The sequence below is a fragment of the Lygodium microphyllum genome, unplaced genomic scaffold, assembly GCF_053477565.2.
Source record: "Lygodium microphyllum isolate KBCC unplaced genomic scaffold, Lygodium_microphyllum_v1.1.10 scaffold_85, whole genome shotgun sequence".
NCBI classification, from domain to species: domain Eukaryota; kingdom Viridiplantae; phylum Streptophyta; class Polypodiopsida; order Schizaeales; family Lygodiaceae; genus Lygodium; species Lygodium microphyllum.
This window is the reverse complement of record NW_028229568.1, coordinates 207,728-227,577: the sequence shown is the minus strand read 5'-3', so window position 1 is coordinate 227,577 and position 19,850 is coordinate 207,728. Positions and strand designations below refer to the sequence as shown.

General features: G+C 43.0%; 1 protein-coding gene across 1 annotated transcript in view; it reads left to right on the top strand.

Moving 5' to 3' along the window:
• LOC148008682 (uncharacterized) overlaps nucleotides 1-19,850 on the top strand; it is a 115,976-nt gene that overhangs the window by 73,729 nt on the left and 22,397 nt on the right. The window contains exon 6 of the mRNA XM_087674079.1: nucleotides 12,640-12,698. Coding sequence (XP_087530205.1) covers nucleotides 12,640-12,698 — 59 coding nt within the window. The remainder of the gene's footprint in view (nucleotides 1-12,639; nucleotides 12,699-19,850) is intronic.

The following is a 19,850-nucleotide window of genomic DNA, read 5'->3' as shown; positions in this document are numbered from 1 at the left end:
TCAAACTGATTCCAAAGGTCCCTTCGCCGTCAATGCTGCAACACTGGAGACCAATTTCTTTGATGGGCTCGATGTATAAAATCTTCTCCAAAGTGCTGGCAAATCGGCTTCACAAGCACCTTCTAGCTATTGTGCATCCTCTCTAATATGGTTTCATTAAGGGCCGCAACATTCTGCATAATATCTTAAATGTGCAAATGGCTATTGACTATACGCGGCACTCCAGTCAGGAAGTGGTATTGATTCAATTGGACTTGGAAAAGGTGTTTGACTATGTGGATTGGTCTTTCATTGCAGATCTCATGTCTGCTATGGGTTTTGGTACTCGGATGTCCGGATTAATCTACACCATTAGTGCTGCGGCTTCTTCAAGAGTTATGCTCAATGGTGGGGTTACAGAGCCATTTGTCCTTGCACGCTCGGTCAGACAGGGTTGCCCTTTGAGTCCTCTCTTCTTTGCCCTGGCGACTCACCCGGTCCTTTCAATGTTTTCCTCAATGGCGGCTTCTACTCAGCTGGCAGGATTGTCTCTTCCTTTGGGGCAGCACTTCATTAGCTAATCTTTGGCTGATGACACCTTTATGATTTTGCGGGCAGACAGGGACAACATTCGAAAGGCATAAGATGTTTGGGCGCTCTTTGGTCAGGCCTCTGGTCTTCGCATCAATGCCTTTAAATCAGCCATACTCAGTTGCACGGAGCATGATTTACAGTCATTAGGCTGGCAGGGCCAGGTGGTTTCCCGTGGCTCCATTGTCACGCATCTTGGATACCCATTGGGGGTGGATGTACGGCCAAAGGACCTACTGGAGTGGATTTCACAAAAATTGGCGGCGAAGTTTATGTATTGGAAGTCGCAAGCGTGGCCATTCCATGTCCGCCTCAAAGTGGCTTAGACAATTATGCTACCAATGCTAACGTATTCCCTGCCATTGCTGCCGTGGACGCCTACTACTTTGAAGGCTCTCACTCATCCCATTCGTTTCATGCTATGGAAGAAGGATTCACTGCAAGCAGGTATTTCATGGATTTCATGGTCACATACATGTACCCCTAAACGCATGGGTGGTGGAGCTATTTTGGATGCAGAAACTCATATGCTGGCTCTTCGTTGGTCTCTTTTTCGTGCCATGTGTGTGGATCATCACCCGTGGACCATCATAGCCCGTTATTTTCTTGAGGACAGCGGGCTTCGGGCCTCCTGGTGGCATGTCCTTAATGTTGACTCTCGATTTTCGAGTCCCTCTTCCTCTCTGTTACTGCACTTGGTTGGCTCTTGGAAAGTGGTGCTCCAAAAGGCCCGTTGGCATCCAGTTGGGGACCGCTTGCAGACTAATTCCTTTCAGCTGGAATTGTTGGCAGTATCGAGATTACTTTCATGGGAAGACAAACATCAGCTCAGACCGAGATTTAACCGCATGGCCCGTTTAGGTGTGACTTCGATTGCGGATGCTACCCTTGCCACTCGCAATGTCCTCGCATCGTTTCGGACTGCTAGGAGACTTTTCAGGATCCCGCGCGGATATCGTGGTTTATGGGAACAACTATTGTCGGAGCTACAGGGTAGGCAACCCTTTCCTGCCCTGGTTGTGGATCGTCCTTGGCAGGACTGGGACCTTGCAGGCCGGTTGAGTTTGGAAAAGGCCTCTACTAATCAGGTGTATCATCTTCTCATTCAAGATCACCAATGGCTGGGTGTGAAAGCTAATACTGTTTGGGGACTGCGGAAATTGCAGTCATGGTGGCAGGCAACGCTGATGGAGGGCTGGCTGAATAAGGCACCTTTCAAATGCAAGGTCTTTCTTTGGCGGGTAATGATTGGTGGTCTTCCTCTTGCCTCGGCCCTTTCCAAGCGTAGAATCTCGAATGGCAATTGTTTCTTCTGTACCACTACTGCGGAATCGGCCCGACATTGTTTTCTTTCTTGCCCGCTTGCCAAGAATATTTGGTCACTCTTGTCGCAAATCTGGCGCGCAGTGGTGGGGTCCTCACTAACTCCTTTCGATTGGGTTTTTGTGCGCCCAAAGTACCCCACACTGCCACAGTTACATATGAAGATCTTATTTCACTTTTTCAGATACTGGGGATGCTGGCACATTTGGACCACGCGCAATGCTTTTCTCTTTGATTCGGCCTCTAATGTACCGAGACATATTGCCAGGCTTAAAGGCCTCTTGCATTGGCAGCTAGATCTCATCCGGCACTCCGACTTGCTCCCTCGGGAGGATTTGCTTCCCTGGCATATGGCAATTGCCTCTGGGTGGTTGCCATGATTGGTGTAACCCTTTTTAGTGCATTAATACGGGGATTTCCCACACGTTGGCCTAGGGCCCTCGTGTCTCTTGTAATCATGTAATCATGTAATCTTGTACCTTTTTTTCGTAATTAATACAATTACCTTTTACGAAAAAAAAATAGAGAGAGCTGTGTTCGTTGCTACCGCTCGTGAGCTCCTGCCTCTGCATCTGACCTGTACAAGTAGTGATACAACATGGGTGATACAACATGGCTGGTCTGGATATGGCTTTTATTGACGAAACGGTGGCAGCCCTTGGTCCGGGTTCTGATACAGAGGAACCAAAGGATATGGTCCCTTGCACAGAGAAGATGTCTCCTGGTCCTGACTTCCAGCCTGCGGGCAAACGTACCAAGCATATGTCGGAAGAGAGAATCCATCATCAGGATCGTTCTTATGCTCAGGTTGCTTGTGATTCTGTGGATTCTCAGGATGTTGACTGGGAGCATTTATTGGAGTTTGCCAACACTCAGCTTGGCGATTATGTCCAACATAATCATGAAGCTTTTTCTGACTCTGGAACTGAAGATGTTCTGGAAGCCAGGATGGGCCCGAAAAATATATTGCGTTCATTTTCAGTATTTTATGACCATGCTGTTATACTCTTCTTCACTGGCAGGATCCCAGTGCTTTTCCATATTCGCCAGTGGCTGCACAATCTACTACAAGGGGAGTGTGTGGAGGAGATTTTTGTTGGGCCCTGAGGCTTCTATGAGGTGCTATTGAAATCTGAGAAGCACCGTGCTGATCTCCTGTCAAAAGTGCCATTGTTCTTTCATCGACGTTTGGTCCATGTTGTGCCATGGTGCCCAATGGCAGATTTTCAGCGCCTGCTTTAACGTGATGCTCGGTGTGGGTTGAAGTGGAAAATTGTCCGGCTGTCTATTGGCCATTGTTATAGGATGCCATGGCCATTTTGGACACTGTTCTGGTCCCCCCGAGCCTAAGGGCCATGAATCGTAACCGTTTGTGTATGTTATGGGACACTGCTAGGAAAAGGCCTGCTTGGTTACGCCTTAATTGCTCTGGCATGCATTCTCTGCACTTTTGTTTGAAATGGGGCAACTTTGCAGGGCACTTCTTTTCGTGTAGAAAATTGGGGCATTTTATGGCCGAATGCCCAGAGAAGCAACCGACTTCAGATGCTGAGCATGTTGTGTGGCCCATGGAAGATATGGTGCTTGATGCTCCGTCGCAGGATGCAACCTAGCCATCTAAAGTTTTGGATAAAAGTAAACAACAGGTTTCGGGTTTGGATTCCCGTGGCAATGAATGGGTAGATGTACGTGCAAAAAAAGGTAAAAGGTTTGATGCTGGTATGGCGGATACTGGGCCTAATGCTTTGCAAGATTCCATGCGCACTTATATGCGCAGGAAAGAAATATTGTCTTCAGAGCACAATGCTCATACTATGGTTTCTTCTGCTCCTCGGAATCAGTCTACCAGAAAAGTATATACGGGCGGTCCAAAGGGCCCACCTGCTAAGTTGGCTTTTGATACTAGAGGTAATGTGATTACCCCATGGGATCGTTGTTATCCCCGTTCCATCCCCAAGACAGTGCATATTCCGTCTATCTCTAAAGCTGGCCGTCAGAACTCTTTTGCCGTGTTAGCTGATTTTTTGGATGAGGGAGTCCTTGACATTCTAGCAGAAAAGGTTAAATCGAGGCAAGCTTTGCCTTGTTCGTGATTTTGTTTTTTGGAATACACATGAAGATAGCCACGTGGAATGTGCGAGGCATTTGTTCTCACAATAAGCAACATGCCATGTGGACTATATTGCATGAGAATCAGTGGGATGTCTTGTGTGCTGTTGAGCACAAGAGTCACGGTGAAGCAGGAAAAGTTGTGGATTGCCATGGGTTTCCCTTGTTTTATGCAGGGACACATGCCATGCATTATTTTGGTGTGCTTATGATTGTACATGAGAAATATCAGCCTGTTCTTATTAAAAATGATCTACATGGTCATTTTGTGGTGATTGAAGTTTTATTTGAAGGAGAGATCTTATGGTTACTTGGGCTCTATGCTCCAAATGACCCTTTATTCCGTCGGGATCTTTGGAATACTTTGCAGACCTCCTTGTCACTTGGCAGACGGGGTTTGTTGATGGGGGATTTTAATATGTGTGTTGATTCTTCACAGTCCACATCAGAGCATTCGATGATGGACGCTCTGCTAAGCCGTGCGTGAAATGCGTTTGCTCTTGCTGTACTTAAGCAAGATCTCTGGTCATGGCTACACCCTTCTTCTACGGGGTTTACTTTCCATTCTGCGCAGTATACAACTGCATGGTCGCGGTTGGACCGCATGTACATCATGCAGGATGATGATTTTCTTCCTGAGATGTTGGAAATGAAAGTGTTGCAGCAATATGCCTTGTCGGACCATTTTCCTGTATAGCTTGAGATGCTTGCACAACCCATTGCACCTTTTAAGCAATTTCTGGATAAACTTCCTTTGCATTTCAACTCGTCTTATTTGAAGCATTCAATCTTTCGAGGCTATATGCAGCAATTGATTGATAGATTTTTATTGGACTTCTCCTCTGAGGGCAATGCTTCTTTTGAACGATTGTTCTCTAATGTGCAGCGGGTTGTTCGGTAGTATGGGATCCATCATGCCTCTCTTTGTCGGTGGCGTCGAGAAGCAGCGGAGGACTTACTGGCTTTGGTTCAGTCTCTACTGGTGGAGACTCCAGATGATGTATTTCTGCTGTCACTGGCGATGCGTTTGGCTGATCTTATTAAAGAGTTTCAGTTAAAATCTTATTAGCAGGCCAAATTGCAAAATTTGACTGAGAATTTTCAAGATGGTGCTTGTCAGACTCATAAGTTCCTTCGAGCTCTACATGCATCTCCTGCTTGCGAAAATATGACTAGACTCCAGGATCCAGAAGGTCAAATGGTCATTGATCCTCAGACTTTTGTGAATATGTGCAGGAATTACTTTCTAGACCTTCTTGTTCTGCTTCTTCACCTTCTGACCAAGTTACTCATGCACGCTCAGTCTTCTATGATTTGGTCCGCAATCAGGTTCCACATGACATGCAAACTACTTTGGAGACAGATATTTGTGAGGCGGAGGTTATGGATGTTTTGTTACACTTTCCCAAGGATAAAAGTCCCGGTTGGGATGGTCTCAGCAATGAATTGGGATGGTCTCAGCAATGAATTCTTTGAGGTTTTTACATCCCAACTGGTGAAGCAAGGATAAAAGTCCCGGTTGGGATGGTCTCAGCAATGAATTCTTTGAGGTTTTTACTTCCCAACTGGTGAAGCCATTGACGGCTATGTTTTAGCAGGTTTGGGAAATGGGGTTCATGCCTTCCTCATGGAAAGGTCTTATCAAATTGCTTCCAAAAGTTCCTTCGCCGTCAATGTTGAAACATTGGCAACCAATTTCTTTGATGGGTTCGACGTATAAAATCTTTTCGAAAGTGGTGGCGAATCGGCTCCAGAAGCATCTTACTGCCATTGTGCATCCTCTTCAATATGGTTTCATTAAGGGCCGAAACATTCTGCATAATATCTTAAATGTGCAAATGGCTATTGACTATGTAAGGCACTCTAATCAAGAGGTGGTATTGATTGAATTGGACCTGGATAAAAGCTTTTGATTATTTGGAGTGGTCTTTCATTGCAGAACTTATGTCTACTATCGGTTTTGGTACTTGGATGTCTCGTTTGATCTACACCATTAGTGCTGCGGCTTTTTCGTGAGTTATGCTAAATGGTGGTGTTACTGAGCCATTTGTCCTTGCACGTTCTGTGAGACAGGGTTGCCCTTTGAGTCCTCTCTTCTTTGCCCTTGCGACTCATCCGGTTCTTTCGATGTTATTTCATATGGCAACTTCTACTCAGTTGACTGGATTGTCTCTTCCTTTTGGACAACACTTCATTAGTCAATCTTTGGCTGATGACAGCTTTATGATTTTGCGTGCCGACAAGGACAATATTCGCAAGGCATTAGATGTTTGGATGCTCTTTGGTCATGCTTCTGGTCTTCGTATCAATGCTTTCAAATCAGCCATTCTCAGTTGCACAGAGTCTGATTTACAGTCATTGGACTGGTAGGGACTGGTTGTTTCCCGTGGCTCCATTGTCAGGCAACTTGGGTACCCTTTGGGTGTTGATGTTCGGCCAAAGCAACTACCAGAGTGGATTTCACAGAAACTGGCAGCTAAGTTTCTGTATTGGAAGTCGCAGGCTTGGCCCTTCCATGTTCGCCTCAAAGTGGCTCAGACAATTATGTTGCCAATGCTCACATATTTCTCGCCATTGCTACCTTGGACTGCTACTACATTGAATGCTCTTACTCAGTACATTCGTTTCATGTTATGGAAGGACTCCTTGCATGCTAGCATTTTATGGATTTCTTGGTCGCATGTATGTACTCGAATTGCATGGGTGGTGGGGCTATTTTGGATGCCGAAAGTCATATGCTGGCACTTTGTTGGTCTCTTTTTGGTGCCATGTGCTTGGATCATCACCCGTGGGTCTTTTATAATCGTAATTTCTCAGTTGACCACAAAGATTAGCACTAGCACAAAGCTTTGGCTTGCAATCAGGTGCCTCGGGCCCACCAAATCAAGAGATTTGATGTGTCCCGGCAACGGAACCATGAAACCAGCCTTTCTTCTTGGAATGGGTGGTGATAACCTGATTTAAGAGTTAATTTCAGCAACGAATAAATGCACATAAAATGAAATACACACTTTACCATAAGATTCTTGGACAGTAGACGTCCTCTTGGCCCCAAAACTGGCGCCCCTTGCGGTATTTCTTTAGCTTTCATTCAATTGGAAGGAGTACAACTTGAGATTCTTGAATCTCCTCTTGCTAACCAATTGCTCTTGCTGTCATAAATGACCAGCAAGCCTTTTGGGTAATTTGCCCCTTGAATCACCCAGGACTTCTTCTCCAATTTGACCCTTGGCTGGCCAAATGCTGCCCCAAATCAATTCAGGATGGGTTGGCTCTTGAAATGCCTTGATAATCTTCAATTATCAGCTGCTGATTTGAGTCCCTTGAGCCTCCAATCTCTGGCGTGGATCCCAAGGTGGCTGCTAAATCCTAATTTCTGTTGTAAATTAGGGTTTACTGCAGAAATTACAGATCAGCCCACCAAAAATGGCTGAGATCTCCTCCGAATGGCTAAGAATTGCTCAGAATGGCTGAGCATAGGCTGAAGGAGATGAGAGAATGCTGTAGAGAGAGAAAATTTTGAGATTTGTCGCGAAGAACTGATGAAAATCTGCTGCTGCCCTGCTGTACCAGCCCCAAATGGATGCACTAACAACAATAGGAGCATCAGAGTCTGTGATCTTCAGGAGAAAGTGCATCAGCAGCAATTGTCAGTTTCCCAAGGTGAAGAATATGCAATCTCCATCACCAAAGTGGTCTCCAATGGCTGGGAAATGGCCCCAAAAGCTGGCAGCCACAGTCCAACACCTCTTTCCAACAGCTCCAAAATGAAAAAATGAGATTTCCCTCTCCCTTCAGCCCTATTTAGCCTTTCCTCCACTTGCATGGGAAAGTTTGGCCAAGTGGCAGCTTTCTTAATCCATTTTCAGTAATTTCTAGCCATTTAATTAATTAATTCTGAAAATTAATTCCGCCCTTAATCCATGCCCAAAAAATTGACCTTGCCCATCCAAAAATTAATTGGCTAGTCCATTTGCAACCCAAAGTGGTCATGCATTAATTGACCCTTGGACATGCATTAATCCAATATTTAATGCCTAGGCCCTAGTGTCACCACTGACATTTAATGGTTAATAATGGTCGTAGGGGCAAACTGACATGTGTCACAGGATCCTTGGGCCTTCAACTGTAAAAAAAAGTAGCTTGCAGCTCACATGTGCAACAGATGTGCATCTTTTAATTGCACATTTGATTAATCCTTTAATTAAATGTCAATTAAACATAAGCAAAACATCAAAATTTCACGTCCTTGTGACACATACCCTCCATTTTGGATCCATGTGAGTAGAAATAGACCTACAACCCTCCATCTTAAACATGGTAAAAAGCTGCTACGTTCCTCAACCGAGAGATGAAAATTCCCTTTGGAGCTTGCGAAATCTCATGACCTAGAAAGAAGTGAAATAGGCCATATCCATCATCTTGAACCTGTCAAATAGTGCCTCCTTGACCTTTTGGGAATGGTCACCTATTAGGATGGGATCGTTCATGTAAAGGAGAAACAAAGCATGCCCTCCGGGTGATGTGTGGAGGTACAAGTGGGGATCAACAGAGGAACGCCAATAGACTAACTTTGTTTGGAGGAATGAGACTATCTTCTCGTTTCAAGCATGCGGAGCTTGTTTGAGGTCGTAGGGGGCTTTTTTAACCTGTAAACTTTTCCATTGGATGAGGAAAAGCCAGAACATTGCTGGACATAGATCTCTTCTTTAAATAACCATTAAGGAGGGCATACCTCATATCCAACTAATAAACCATCGTTCTTTGATGCCTCTTTAAGGCAATAATGGCCCTAACGGTAGCTATTCTATGTCTAGGTGCAAAGGTATCATGGAAATCCACTCTTAATTGCTCGAACCCGTTAGCAATGAGCCATGCCTTGTGCTTATCTAGAGTGTCATCATTGAGGTATTTAGTTTGAAAGACCCACTTGACTCCAATCATGTTACTATGAACATACCATAGCACAAGTTACCAAAAGTACCATTCTATCCAATAGACTCCAGGTCTTGCTCCATAGCCTTCTTTGAACGTAGTGAGTGCAAAGCCTCCTTCATGGAGGTGGGCTTCTTGTCTTGTATGGCATGAGTTATCAAACAATAGATCGCCATGGGCCATCTTGTGACTACCACTCCTTAGGAACTCCCTCAATCCGTGCATCATGGAGTGTATCAAGTGGCGTACGAGGAGGAGGTTGGTACTCCCATATCGCTCTGCCTCTAATGAAGTCTTTGTAACATCCACCAATGTTGACTCAATGGGTGAATTTGGTGGTGAAGAAATCTCGTCCTTTGTTGATGGGGGAGCCTCAAGAGGTATAGGATCCAAAGGCACTAGCTTAGGTGCCCAAGTGTGACCGAGATATCCAAGAATGCAATGCTTAGCATCCCCCTCTACAATTGGAAAGTCGACGAATTGAACATCTTGACTCATGTAGATCTCTTGTGAAATCGGATTATAAAGCATATATTCCTGTAACTTTGAGCTATGTGCCACGAATACTTGTCTTTGGAAAGTTGACTCAAACATAACTGTCTCTTTGTTTGGGATGTGAATAGAAGTATTACACTGAAACACCTTGAAAAAAACACATTTGGCTTTTGACTAAAGTAAGTCTCAAAAGGTATCATATTAACTACGGCCAAGATAGGTGATCGATTAAGAATATGGACAGCACTGGCCATTGCTTCATTCCATAGACACTTTGGTGTTTGCTAATGCTTCATCATGGTCTACGCTAACTTGATCACACAAGGAATCTTGGCATTCTCCTGATGTGTATTGGTGCTGGAGCAAACTCCTCGTGAATGCCATGATCTACACAAAACCTAGCTTCCTTGTTTGAGACAAACTCTCCTCCTTTGTCTAAGTGCAAGGTCTTATGTTTCCTATTAGATGTGTTCTCCTTGAAGAGCAACCAATCCTTGAAGTGTGAGAATGCTTTAGACTTCAACTGCACGAGATCTAACCATGTCATCTTGCTAAAATCATCAACAATTAGCATAAAGTATAAACTTTCCTTCAAGGAGTGTGTCCTCATTGGTCTACATAAGTCCGTCGAAATAAGCTCTAGGGACTCCTTTGTTCTTTGCAAAGCCTTGCTTGGAATCGCATCTCAATGTTGCTTGCCCCAAATGCAAGATGCATATGCTGGGTGGCTCACGTCAATATTTGGTAATCCACAAACAAGCCGACCCGTGAGTTGCCTTCCTAAGGTACTCATGATTTAGGTGGCCAAACCGAGCATGCCATATCTCGGTCTATATCTAACAGGAAAGAAGAAGAGAGGTAAAATTTGATGAAGTGCGCATCTTGTAGACTCCATTCTCCTGGTGACATGTAGAAAGAACCTGTCACGAATCTCCATGAAGAACTCAAGAGTCCCTATCGAACTTGACCAAAAGGCAAACGGCACAAATTTTTCTCACGGAAAGAAGATATCCAAAACGTGGCACATAGAGAACTTTTGATGTGTGAGTACCACCATGCCCATCCAAAATTACTTGCATATCACCTTTTCCTTTGATAGGGACCGAAGAGATGTCTCACAAATGAGAATTTGCCCATGCATTGGATGCATACGGGCAAATAATATCGAGGAGTCATGTGGTTGAAAGTGCGATTGTCCACAATCCACTCAAGAGGTTGTGGGGCCATCATCGCTAGATCAAAAGTTGCCAATGTAGAATACTGAATCGTCTCCAAATGGAGAAATGCGGTTTATGAAGGAACAACCACCATTGCTAAGTTCTTTATGGATTTCTCCTTTTTGGTGTCCTTTTTCTCATGAGGGCAATCCTTGTTTGGTCTTCTCATCCTTCTTCTTCTTCTTGTTCCCCTTCTCTTGAGAAGATTCACATGTCAATGCCTTTGTCTTGGGAGCATTCTAATTTCTGAGTTGTTTCTCTTGATCTAAGACCATCGGAACCAAATCCTCCCAGTTAAGGGTGTCTATCCACCTTGAAGCAATGGAGGCAGAGTAAAATGCACTAAATTAGGGTAGTAAGTGCGAGAGAAGAGCTATTGCCATGCCCTCTAAGGTAATCGCTTTCCTTGCATTCTAGACCTGCATTTGCAATTGGTGAAGTATTGATATGCTCCCTCATGGAAGCGAACTTAGATGGATTCAATGTTTGTGTTTCTATACCTTTAGAAACATCCACTTCATCACGGTCATTCAACTATACAAATGGTCCAGTTCGAGCTATATCTCCTAAGCAATAGTCAAATGCTCTATGTGGGTTATCACAGCTAGGGTGTAGGAGAGAAATAGGAATGATCGGATGTAGGCATTTAGTATTTCCCAATATGCTTGTGCCTTCGCCGACTCGACTTTCTCATTAGGAGAGAGCTTGGATAAAGCATGGGCTGTAGGGTAGTCTATGGCCTTAGTCACGAGCTTTGTCAAATCATAGGATTCAAAGATGGCAAACATCATTATCAGCCATAAGTGGTAATTCTTTCCATAGAGCTTCAAATCTTGAGGAAGAGCTAGTAACACGGGGAACTTATGGTCCATACTAGCCTGAAACTTTATGAGCTTGAAAGACGTTGTAACTTGAATAGCATGCACAAAAACAAGGGTAGCAACCTTTGACTCCAAAAACGCAGCTTATTACGGCATCCTCCGATTGTCCGTTATGTGTTTCAACTGCCAAAGGCAATGAAAACTCAAAATCTGCAGCAAAAGCCTGAAAACACAGCCTTTTCTCCTTGATGAACAGCCAAAAACCTGCAAAAAATCAGTAACTTTGCTCATTTCATGGGCTGTCCACTCATCTCAGCGGTGTGTTGATGCACAACCTTCCCATTTTCCCTTCAATGCTGAAATGGTAGTCTCTTGTCGTGTTGAAATCTCCTTTTTAGGTCTGCACATGATCAATCAGCCCTTCTATGCTGCTTTGATGCCCTGTAGAGTGCACTGAATGTGGAAGCGTATGACTAGAATGAAAGAAAATGAACACTGAGAGAAGAGGGAGACAGAAATAGACAGTAGATCACAGAAATCTTCAGTGAATGAATGCTGAATAAAGGGAGCAGATGTGTACAATTGGCTCTTGGATGTATCCGATGGAGCTCTCTCACATCCACACACCAAGTATGAAGTAATGTGTGACCCTCGGCAGCTAGCCTATAAATAGGCCAAATAAAAAGCAGGTCTGCCAGTAAAAAACTGGCCAACTGCGGCAAAACAGTCCACCTGCAATAAAATATTAAAATAGTGGCACACTGCCCACACTGCCCAGAGTGCTCCAAAAGTAGTTCAATCAGCTGGCTATGTGACACGTTTATTTCGATTTTCCTTATATAATATGTATGAGTCATGATGTCTAAGGACTGAATCATAGTATAGTTTGTCTAACTTTGACATTAGTCAATGATGGACCCGTACCATGTTTTACTGAATTGACTCTCATGTATTATCACTTTTACTCAATTGGCCTTTTTTTCTTTAAGAGAAAGTTCCATAGAGGTTTTAAACATCTTTATCAATTAAAAATCCGTTTGTAAAAGAACGCATTTTTTATTTTATGCCCTCTGGAAATAAAGTTACGAAACAGGTTTCTGACATTTCGGTTCTAAACATTCATGCTGAAGTTGCCCTTCTTTAAACTAATTGACAGTCTTAATTTTCAGATGCATGCCTAGTTTCATGCAGCTTTTGTGAAGCCAATATGCGATCAGCACACCTCCAGGTAATCAAATTCTATGTTTTAAAATTGTTTACTGATACACTGTAGGAGTATGATATAGTTTTGGATTAACACTCATCGTGGCAGAGCCATTAGTTTTCCTTAAATCTACAGGTTGAGAACAGCTTTCACTTCAATGAGATGCACAAGCACCTCTTCGCATTTTCGTGCCACTATGTCCTTGTTTCAGTTTGCCCTTTCCTACCCATTGTTTTTCTAACCATCAGGCTGTTTCTGCTTGCAGTTTCCATTGGACGCATTACCACCTGTGATTTTGCCTTACTCTTTTCAGTTCTGTCCACTTGTCATTTCCACCTTCCCTTTCAAGTTGCTTTCTTCCTATTTCTATTTCTGTGTACTGCTGCTTCCTGTTTCCAAGGGAGGTGAGAAATTGGAGGAAAGGTTATTTTCATGATACCTCCTACAGGAGGATGTGTAGAAGATCCAGTGCTGCTGAAAGGCATAGATGCAAGTCTAGAAGAGAAAGAGATGATAAGATGTGAAAGGCCTGGAAATGATGCTGAAGGAAAGGCTATGGGATTCATCAAGAAGCCATAAAACTGCTAGGTATACAAATGGGATTGGAAAAACTTCAAGGTCTGCTGTTGAAATAATAATCAACCTAGTGCTTGGACGATGTAGATATGAGACAGGGCCTATTGAGAGAGAGGCTGGGAAGCTCTTAACTAACGTCAGTGCTCCTCCTGGAATAAGGGCATGGGCTAGGAATCCTTGGGGGTACTAGGGAGCCAGGGGCTCCTGCTGATCCAGGTCTTCTTGAACTTTTGACATTTGCAAAGTTAGCATGGTGTATTCTACTGTGGGATAAGTAGTTTTTTGCTATGCCTTTTTCCTATTTTTGTAAGCACTCCATTGAATAGAAGCAGTTATATCCAGCGATAGCAACTAGCATTGGACAGATTATTTGCGAATGTCAACTCCAAAATGAGTTGGCACCCTGTATGATTTGAAGTGTAATAGAAAACAAGGTGATGTAATCACAAGGGCCTGCCCAGATAAGAGCAGAATTTAGATTCAAAGCCTTAATAAAGGGAAGATACTAATGACTAGAGAGAAAAATGTATGGCTACTGTAACAACTGCAGGTCAAATTTACATTAAGCATTAAGGTTATACATGGCTAGGACAAAAACTTCAAGCCCATCCCATTCTAGACATTGTTAAAAAGAAGAAAATGTATGAACTCTTTGAGAGCACATAAGATGGACAATGTGAGAGTGTTATAAGAAGAAAAAGAAGAAGAAGAAGGAGAGCATATTAATGTATTTGAAACACTAGTGTGGTGGCCTATGAAACTAGACCAATAAATACAACAAAGTGTATCTCTCATCTGAAAAAGGGCTATCCTCTGCACTGAGTTTCACATATGGAGGCATGGAACCCCAATTGCTTTTTCCCCCTCCATATTGAAACGCTGCAAAACTTTGGAGATATACTCGTGCTGAGATAGATAGAGTAATCCTTTTGACCTATCTGTGAGTATTTATTTGCCAAGAACATGATTTCCATCGCCAAGATCCTTCATGTCAAAACTGCCATGAAGACTTTGCTTCAGTGAGTCTGCCAACAATTAGCATGTGATCAACATACAGAACTAAGATAATTAGGTTGCCATCTGCTGCCTTCTTGGGGTATAAGCAGTGATGCACTTGACTTCTATGAAAACCTTGAGACTGCACAAAATGTATCAAACTTATTATACCATTCTCTTGGTGCTTGTTTCAGCCCATATAAACTCCTTTTGAGTTTACATACCATCTTCTCTTTCCCTTGTGCCACAAACCCCTGAGGCTGCTGCATATATATGTCTTCATGTAGATCACCATGTAAAAACGCAGTCTTTACATCCATCTCTATGAGCTCCATATCTTCAGCTGGAACCAAGCCTAAAATGATTCTCAATGTAGTCATCTTGACTATAGGAGAGAAGATCTCATCAAAGTCAACTCCATGTTCTTGCTTGTACCCCTTCGCAACCAATCTTGCTTTGTACTTTGGGGAGGAACCAGAAGTGACCTTCATCTTGTAAACCCATTTACATGGAAGTGTTTTCTGCCCTTTAGGCAACTGCACTAAGTCCCAAGTGCCATTTTTCTCAAGAGATTCTATCTTTGACAACATGGCTTTATACCATTTCTTTCTGTCCTGTCTGTCCATTGCTTCCTTGAAGCAAGACGGTTCACCACAGTCTGTCAACATGACATAATCAGTCACATTGTTTGCACTAGGAACAAATCTTTCAGGTTGTCTAGTAGCCCTAGACGATCTCCTAACCAATGATCATTGTTTGTTGGCTGTTCTTGCAAATTTCCATTTTCAGCTTGCTGTCCTGGCATTTCAGCATGCAGATCAGCATTAACAACTTGCTATCCTCCTGGCTGTTCCTACACATCCAGTGGCTCATCATTATGGGCAATGACTGGCTGATCATTTCCAGCATTAGTTTCGGCATTTGCAGGTTCATTTACAACAGGTATTTGCTACTGTATAGAGAGCACATTTTGCTGTCCATAAGGTATTTCTTCACGGAATACAATCCTACGGACCTCCTTAGTCTTTTCGAGCTGTTTATGCATGCGATCTTTCTAGAAGATAGCATCACTTCTGCGTATTATTTTCCTTTTCTCAGGATCCCATAATCTATACCCCATTTCACCGTTGTCACTATATCCTAGGAAAATGCATTTTTAGGACTTTGGCCCAAGCTTGCTGTATTTTTTTTTACGAATGTGCACAAATGCTTTGCAGCCAAACACTTTCAAGTGTGCATACAAAGGTGGCTTGGCCGACGACGCTTCTTGGGAAACTCCCTCCCTCCAAAGACCTGTTTGGTGACTGATTAATCAAGTGTACGGCTGTCATAACAACCTCTGTCCAAAAACCATGGGGTAATGTAGCATCAGACAGGACCTTATCTTGTATGGTCCGATTTGTATGCTATGCAACTCCATTTCGGGGTGGATTATGAGGGGCAGTGAGCTCCCTCTTTATTCCTTTGCTGTCACAAAATGCCTGAAAGGCTTTGGACACATATTCCCCACCATTGTTAAAGTGAAGACATTTAAGTGTCTTATTAGTCTGATTTTCAATCAATGCCAATAATTTTTTGAACTTGTCAAGCACTTCATTCTTGCTACGAATAGGGTAAACCCATACCTTCCGTGTAGCATCATCGACAAATGTGAAAAAATATTTCTTTTCCCCTAAAGATAATCCTGGCATCTGACATACATCAGAATGTACTAACTCTAGAGGAGAAGATTTCAGTGAAAGAGACTTCTTATGAGATGTCTCTGCTTGTTTATCATAAACACAATGATCACAATGCTCAAAATCAGCATAACTAAGATAAGGCAAGTAATCCAAACGAGAAAGCACTTTCATTCCAGTTTGACTCATGTGTCCCGACTGGCCATGCCACAAAGAAACACTTGGCTGCTCGGTCACAGCAACAACATGATCACTCACACTAGATACATGGAGGGGATACAAGGTATCACTTTTACAACCTTTGGCAATCACTCTAGATCCCTTATAGATCTTCCATTTTCCATCACCAAAGGTGGTATGAAGTCCATTATCATTTAGCTGCCCTGTGCTAATCAAGCTTTTCTTGAGTTGAGGTACATGCCGTACATGCTGAAGTGTGAAGACAGAACCATGCTGAAACTGTAACTGCACACTGCCAATACTTGCAATGTCACATGCATAGTTGTCCCCAAGATGGACAACACCATGTCGACCCCCTGTATAGTTAGAGAACCACTCACGATGAGGGGTGACATGAGAGGAAGCACCTGAATCTAGAATCCAAGTATGCATGTCATCATTCGTATCTACAAGTAAAGCATGTGTACGAAAGTGTGAAGAGACAAAGAGTATGTCATTCCCACTATCACTGTCATGAGTGACTACATTCACTTCTTCCATTTTGACACTGCTCTTCTTAGGCTGACTCTCTTTCTTCTCTTCCTTGCTATCATCTGTCTTCTTGCCCTTTCTTGTGTCTTTCTTCCATTTGTAGCAGTCACGTTTATAGTTACCCTTCTTGCCACAATGATGGCATTCAATATCCTTGCCATGTGATTTACTGCATCCCTTGCTATGAGATTTTCCTTTCTACTGTGATCTGCCCCTAGTATGCAAAGCACTGGAAGACTTACTGGATGCATTGTTCTGCCGATTCATTTCTTCCAGTATGAGTAGAGCACTCTCTACATCAACATATAAAAGGATCGCATTAGAATTGCTCATAGCAGTCCTGAATGTATCCTAACTTTCAGACAAAGTGCAAAGCAAGAACGTAGCTTTAAATTCTTCATCAATCAAGAACTTAAAGCCAACCAGCTGGCTGAAAATAGAGTCAAACTCACTCAAGTGAGTAGACATTGCTGTACCCTCTTTTGTACGCAAATCCATATTCTTTTTCAGCCAATACACTTTGCTTGCGGCACTCTTCTGTGCATACAGTTCTTCCAATCAAGTCCAAATAGCATAGATAGAATCCAAACCGTCAATGTTAAACAACAAGGCATCGGAAATCAATAGCTTGTTTGTTGAGTGTGCAAGCTCGTTTAACTCATCCCAATCTTCGTGTTCCATATTTGTGGGCTTTGTCCCTTTGGTCTTAATCGGCTTTGCCTGCTTCTTCTGCAATAGGATATTGTAGCACTGTTTTTGCTAGACTACAAATTTATGTGCTCCTTCAAGCTTCTTAATGCGCATGAGATTATTGTTGTCACTACTGCCAGCCATGATTTTCAGCCCAAATGTGACAAAAAAATTCAGCAAATGCAGGCCCAAACTGTTACACAAGTGACCAAGGTACAAACAAGTACCAACCGGCAATAAATGACCACGTAGAAGCAGAAATTTCAGATTTGTAAGTAAATTTTCACAAGCACCAAACCTTGTGCTACAGCACTCCACAACTGATTACAGCTGTTTCAAGGGCAAATACATCACATTACATGATAAGTCCCAAATTTTAGCTGCATTTTCTATTGTACATGCACCCACGGGCACAAAATTTGACACGCGCGGTCAAAAACCCCAAAATTTTTGTACTCAAAGCATCAACCATACATCCACACTATCTCTGACATGCATAGAATAGGCCAATTTTGCCAAAATAGAGCAATTTCAGTAAAACCCCCCAATTTTTGCAAGTGCTAGATGTTCAAATTGCATGGAATTAAACCCGCATGTACATAAAATGACCAAATGGCGCACAAATTTTACCCAAATAGCAAAAGCCCCAAATTGCACAGGGTCCAATTGTTGGGTATTTCACTCACGCCTCACTTACGGCTACGCTCACATAGGAGTGTCGGTGATCAGTAGGACATTGGGGCACTTTTTACTCTCAGTAGGAGAGGTTTTCTCCCCCAGACTTATGGTATTATTTCGTATGTGCTTATGACACACACTTACGGGCACTTACTGTGTTCGGGTATGAACACCCCCTACAACCCTAAGGTTTAAGGGTTGTACCTTGTACTTTCAGCTTACACTCTTTCAGTCTATTGCATTGGGTATTGTGCTTCACTCTCACAATGTCTACTGTTTTTTGTGTTGAGCTTCGATCCTGCCGTCCTCTCTCACACCAATGTGCATCAATGCCAAGAAATTGGGTAAATTTCAGCCCAATTTTCGCATGTACATGAAAAGCCCCAAATGTCAGAGGCAAAATGTCACAAATCCCTGCAATTTCTGAAATATCACTGTTATGTCTCACTCGCATCAAATCTAAACAAATCCCCAAATTTCTAGGATCCGGTGTGCATAAATTTTAGTGAAATCGAAAAAAATTTACTAAAATGTAAAAAGCCCCAAAATTCTTGGGCCATGATCGCACAAATCTGCACTCTGTGCTTCCACATGTGAAACCTTGTCAGAGGGAAAAGGGGATAAAAGGGATTTTTAAAGAAAAAAAAACTTGACTTTTGAAAAAATGTGACGGCGATGGGGGTGTGTTGACCTGCCAACCCGGGTTGTGCTAGCGTCTCCAGTCCGTCGCGTGGCTCCTATCGACTACCCCATTCCGTTAGCGCCCCGCTGGTCCCGACGTGTGGCTCTTGTTGATGTGCCCACTGTCCGTCTGCTTGGTTGCATGTCGTCAGCTCATCTAACTTTGCCTGCTGACGCAGTTTTTGCGCATCTACCCATCTGACTTCAGTTGTTGCACCTGCAATGCTTGCAGCAACTATCGTCTACTCTTCAGCATCCAGGACCTGTCGTATGCCACGTCTGCTGACGGCTGCCTGCGCTATCTGTCTGCCATGTGCGACTTGTTTTGTCTGCAGTGTGTGACCTGAGCTTGGTCGCCTCAACTGTTTGTTGCCTACGGCTAGTTACCTCACGCCCGTAACCCGCTTTGACACCAGTTTGTTGTGACAGAGAGCGCAAGGATCGAGACACGCAATGCTTTCTCATAGCAGAGAGTCAGAGAGAGAGAGTGCAGAGTGGAGAGGAGAGTGAGCACGACTTGTGGGTACAATGACGAGTGTACCTCTTTAGGTTTTTTAGATATATATATATATATATATATATGAAAGTACAAATGTGCTAAGGATGTGTTCACACCCATGCACATATAAAAGCCACGATGGCCCTTTATTCCCAACAAGAGTGAGGGTCACAGGTGATCATGGGCAAAGTCAATGCTAGAGTCTGAGCTCAATTCGGATGAGCTACAACTCATGGTAGTAGATACTCATGAGTTAGTTTAGCATTATAGACTGCAGTAACCAATTGCCAATTTGTTCATTGATGTTGTTACTTTTTACTCAGTAATTAGTAGTTACTAGAGTCTAGAGACTAGTACGAGTGCTCACTGGACTTTGGAGTTTGGATAGATTGTTCACATGAGTCATGACATAGTTACATGTGTCATTGTATCTTGATTTTACTTATTATAGATCTTGTTCCACTATTCTTGATGTCAGTCTTCACCGCTCTTCAGATCATAGATGATTCATGAGTCATACATTATAATTTTAACCATTGAGTCTAAACTTTTTACTCATGAGACGTGACACGTGTAGTGAATTATGATTTCAATCATATGACATGAAGACTCAAAGTTTTGTATGAAATTTGGGTACATGTTGTAGGCATTGATATATTTACATAC